The 4,709-nt window shown below is 40.1% G+C and overlaps 1 protein-coding gene across 1 annotated transcript in view; it reads right to left on the bottom strand.

Moving 5' to 3' along the window:
• Nucleotides 1–2,620: 2,620 nt before the first annotated feature.
• Nucleotides 2,621–4,709, bottom strand: part of LOC112219152 (carbohydrate sulfotransferase 1-like) — a 4,319-nt gene continuing 2,230 nt past the window's right edge. The window contains exon 2 of the mRNA XM_024380358.2: nucleotides 2,621–4,709. This exon is cut by the window's right edge and continues 563 nt beyond it. Within this exon, the coding sequence (XP_024236126.1) occupies nucleotides 3,947–4,709 (763 nt within the window). The 3' untranslated portion in view covers nucleotides 2,621–3,946.

The raw sequence follows: 4,709 nt of genomic DNA, 5'->3' as shown, positions 1-4,709 counted from the left end.
TCCCCCTCTCTCTCCGCCACTCTCTCTCTCCCTGCATCTCTCTCTCTCTACCTGTCTCTTTCTCTGTCTCCTCACCTCTCTATCTGCTGTCTCTCTCTGCCTCTTAGTCATCTTGAGGAGTGGGTTTTGGTGTTTTGGCAGGAATATACACAGATAATTAGAGACATGCCTCGTTTTGTATCACAATCCAATGATAAAACTGGGGGGGACAAAAATGCCATTTCAGAATGTGGGGGGACATGTCCCCGTCCTCAGTGGAAGTTGTGCCCCTGCTCAGTATTCATATCCCAAAATAAATAAATGATTTCACAACAATACATTTTCATAGAAAGTTATCAAAAATAGATAAGATCTTGGAAAATACCTGTCTATTTGTGAAAAAATCACCCTGATTATCTCTTTATTCACATCACAGTTGACCTATTTTCTTATGGCCTTGCCTACACCTAGCGACTTGTTTTTTAAATTGCACAAGCAAAAAATATTATATTTTATTTGGAAAGGCAACTCAGACAAAATTAAACTTATTTATATAATGAATATGAATTCGGAGGGCAGAAATGATTAAATATTAAAACATTGGACCTCTCACTAAAGGCTTCAGTCATACAAAAGTTATACTTAAATCCGAACTGGTTCTCTAGCAGATTATTAATAATGTCTGACCCCATGTTCGAGAACGGCCTTTTTTCCTTTATTCAGATTACAAACGCTCACTTTCATTTTTTTAATGAAATCAACTCAAAAATATTGCTATTTTTAAAACAAACCATAGAAAGTTGGTTGCAATTTCACTTTAATCCACCAGAAAAGACAGAACAAATATTACAACAACAAATATTATGGGTAAACCCAAATATACTCATTGATAATAAAATAAAAATGGTATAATCTTTGTAAATTATATCATAAATAGGACTGGTGGAGTTATGTCACACATGCAGTTAACAAAAATAAATGGGATTGTCTGCCCTATCCAAAATTACAACTAACTAAATCTAGCATTACCACAAAAATGGAAGGAGGAGAACGTAAAGAACTTGTCTGTCGGCATTAAAGACCAAAATTGGTTATAGATAATTGTGATGAATAAAAAACGCATACCACAAATGACAGCTGTGCCGTGCAGATTGCAAAATAGTTGGGAAGAGATTTTCTATGTACCGATTCCATGGCACATGGTTTATGAACTGATACACAAAATGACGCTGGATTCAAGACGTTTTCATTTAAATTATTATACAAAATGATTGCAACCAACAGAATGTTATATATATGGGGGATTCAACCTTCCCAGCTCTGCAGATTTTGCTGTGAAGAGACAGAATCATTAGATAATTTGTTTTGGTACTGTCCATATGTAGCTTTGGTTGCAGGTTCAGGAATGGCTGAAGAATTGCAACATTTACATGGAGCTAAATCTGCAAAGAGCACTGCTGGGTGATTTAAAAAGTCATAGTCAATCGATCAATAATATAATAATACTCTTGGCAAAAAAAATGTAGCTTTAATTTACAATCTGTAGAAACATAAGAATAGAAAAGTACAGAACTTTTGTGAAACATCACAGCTCAGTGGGATATACATGGATATGGCAGCTAGAAATGAACACTGGATGGGGTTAAGAGATAGATGGGAGGGGTTGAGTGGAGCTGAAAGGTGGGACTAATAACAACAAGATAACTCAGGTAAAATATACTGTGTCCGTAAAATGTACGCTACCGTTCAAAAGTTTGGGGTCACTTAGAAATGTCCTTGTTTTTGAAAGAAAAGCACATTTTTCATCCATATAAATAACATCAAATTGATCAGACAGTGTAGACATTGGTAATGTTGTAAATGACTATTGTAGCTGGAAATGGCTGATTTTGAATGGAATATCTACATAGGCGTACAGAGGCCCATTATCAACAACCATCACCCCAACCATCTCTCCTTGTTTTTGAATAGAAGGAGCAGTGAGAGGCCCCGGTCCACAACTGAGCAAGAGGACAAGTACATTAGAGTGTCTAGTTTGAGAAACAGACGCCTCACAAGTCCTCAACTGGCAGCTTCATTAAATAGTACCCGCAAAACACCAGTCTGAACGTCAACAGTGAAGAGGCAACTCCAGGATGCTGGCCTTCAAGGCACAAATGCTGATGCTCCAGGTACTCAACTAGTCTTAAGATGGACAGTTTTATTGCTTATTTAATCAATCAGCACAACAGTTTTCAGCTGTGCGAACATAATTGCAAAAGGGTTTTCTAATGATCAATTAGTCTTTTGAAATTATAAACTTGGATTAGCTAACACAACGTGCCATTGGAACACAGGAGGGACGGTGCTGATAGTGAGCCTCTGTTCGCCTATGTAGATATTCCTTTAAAAATCAGCCGTTTCCAGCTACAATAGTCATTTACAACATTAACAATGTCTACACTGTATTTCTGATCAATATGATGTTATTTTAATGGACAAGAAAATATGATTTTCTTTCAAAAACAAGGACATTTCTAAGTGACCCCAAACCTTTGGAAGTTAGTGTATATAGGTTCAGAACTTTTGTGAAACAGCACAGTTGAAAAATATATGGCAAATAGAAATCATAACTGGATGGTCTTCAGAGATAGATGGGAGGGGTTGAGGGTAGCTGAAGGATGGGACAAAAAAAAAACTAGATAACTATTGTAATATACTGTGTCTGTAAGATGTATATAGGATGTATAAGCGAGAAGTAGAAGGCTAAGCGTTGTTGTCCATTCATTTACTCCAATAAGGGGAGGGACAGTAGGGTTTAGGGAAAATAATAAAGGAAAATATGTTTTAAAACAGGGTCTTTGAGGAGTAAAGAACTCAACTTTATGAGTCCAAGGGGATTGGGTAAGGCCATTTCCCAGCCTGTCACTGTTTCATGTAAGTTATTTTAGTACATGTTTGTAAAGTAATAACTCCAAATAAATAAATAAATAGATAATAACAAAGGCCTTCCTCACTTATTGTGACAGCATAATGGTCCGTTTCTGTTGAATGGAACATACAATACTGTATTCTATTCAGTTCAATTCTATTCCTTCCAGAGATTGAAAACTCCACTACCCTGATAATGTTGTGAAGACCAGAGCTAGCTTACCTGTATGAGACTAATCAGCCACTGCAGCTGTCTCCGATTGCCTGCCTGCTCCACATCGTCAGTAGTTGGCCGGGAAGTCGAACTAAACATTTCCAACACCTCGCTGACACTTGGATGATCAGGGTAAACTATGCTTGCGTCTGCAATGGCACCCTATTCCCTACACAGTGCACTACTTTTGACCAAAACCCTATGGGCCCTGATCAAAAGTAGTGCACTAGATGGGGAATAGGGTGCCATTTGGGATGAAGCCTCTGTAAAATCACTGTTGTCCGGCACTCATTACCCTTTGGTGAGGTTGGATTTGACAACCCTCAGTTAAGCTATTTCAACACGATTAAAGCGCCACCCCTTAATTGTTACCCTCGGTCACATTTAAACAACACCATTTAAATTGACTGCAACATTCAAATGTATCTTGCATGGTTTTATCATGGGCCTACATCTCAGCATTTATCAGTTAAGGTATGATTAGGTACATTCCCTAACAATATTGTACAGTAGGTCCAGTTTTCTTGATGTACAAATATTAACATTCACTTTTGTCAATGCAACTGTCAGCATTCAGGGATCTTAAGTAGGATGGTGCTTCAGTGTAGGTTGTTCATGTCAATTAACCTGACATTAGTGTCCCTTCAATATCAATTAAACATTGATACTGAAATCTCTAAAACAGCATTCCCAAATGATTTTTCTTGTGCTGTTCTGAATGTCTTAAATCATACCACAGGAGTCGTCAAGGTTTCTGAGGTTTAGTGCAAATCTGAGAGGAAATGAAGGCAACAATGTAAATATAACAAAAATATTTGTGCGTTGTGATTGGCCCTTGCTTTTCTACAAAAAAGGTACAAAAGTTTTGTCCTCGATGAGAGTGAGAGACAGATTTTTCAGCTCCTCAGGCGAACTGACAGTCTTATAACCCAGCTCCTGTAGAACTTGCTGACACACAGTCTGTGTGTAATCAACCATGTCATAAGACAATTTGAGCCTCCAGCTTTCTGCGTTGGCTGCTGAGTCCCGAACAGTGCCATATTTATGCTTGGCTGACAGATCATTGCTTCCCCTAGTGTTGTTCTGGATCCAGTCTCCTACGTTCTTGTCCATGACCAGACCCAGATAATCATAGATTTTCTTGGTCTTCTGGAGAGGGTTCTTGGCCAGGTCCTCATACCTGACCAGCATATACCTCCCTTTGAGCCAGGGAGGCTTGCTGAGCCCAGTGGTTACAGATCCCAGGAAGTCCTCACAGACCATGGTAAGCTGGGTGAGGTCCAGGTTGTAGGGCCTCCTCCCAGTGGCCCTCCAGATCCTCCAGAGGCGGTAGGTGTCCCTGAAGGTCTCAATGCGTGAGGCCAGGATCCCTCGGGGGTCCCTAACCAGCTGGATCACCTTGAGGTTGAGCCTAGGGTCCTCCACCAGAGCCCTGAGGTCACTCACCTCCGGTATCCGTACGGTCTTGATGGCCACATGGCGCCTCTCCCGGCAAGCGTCCGACGCCAGCGTCATGTTGAGAACCCCACACCTCTTGACGCACTCTCCTTCATCGATGTTCAACTCTCCAGGACTGAAGGCATCGCAGACAGGCAGGGAGCACAGA

The sequence above is a fragment of the Oncorhynchus tshawytscha genome, linkage group LG19 (assembly GCF_018296145.1).
Source record: "Oncorhynchus tshawytscha isolate Ot180627B linkage group LG19, Otsh_v2.0, whole genome shotgun sequence".
NCBI lineage: Eukaryota > Metazoa > Chordata > Actinopteri > Salmoniformes > Salmonidae > Oncorhynchus > Oncorhynchus tshawytscha.
Note: the sequence above shows the minus strand (reverse complement) of the source record. Positions and strands in the feature narration are given on the sequence as shown.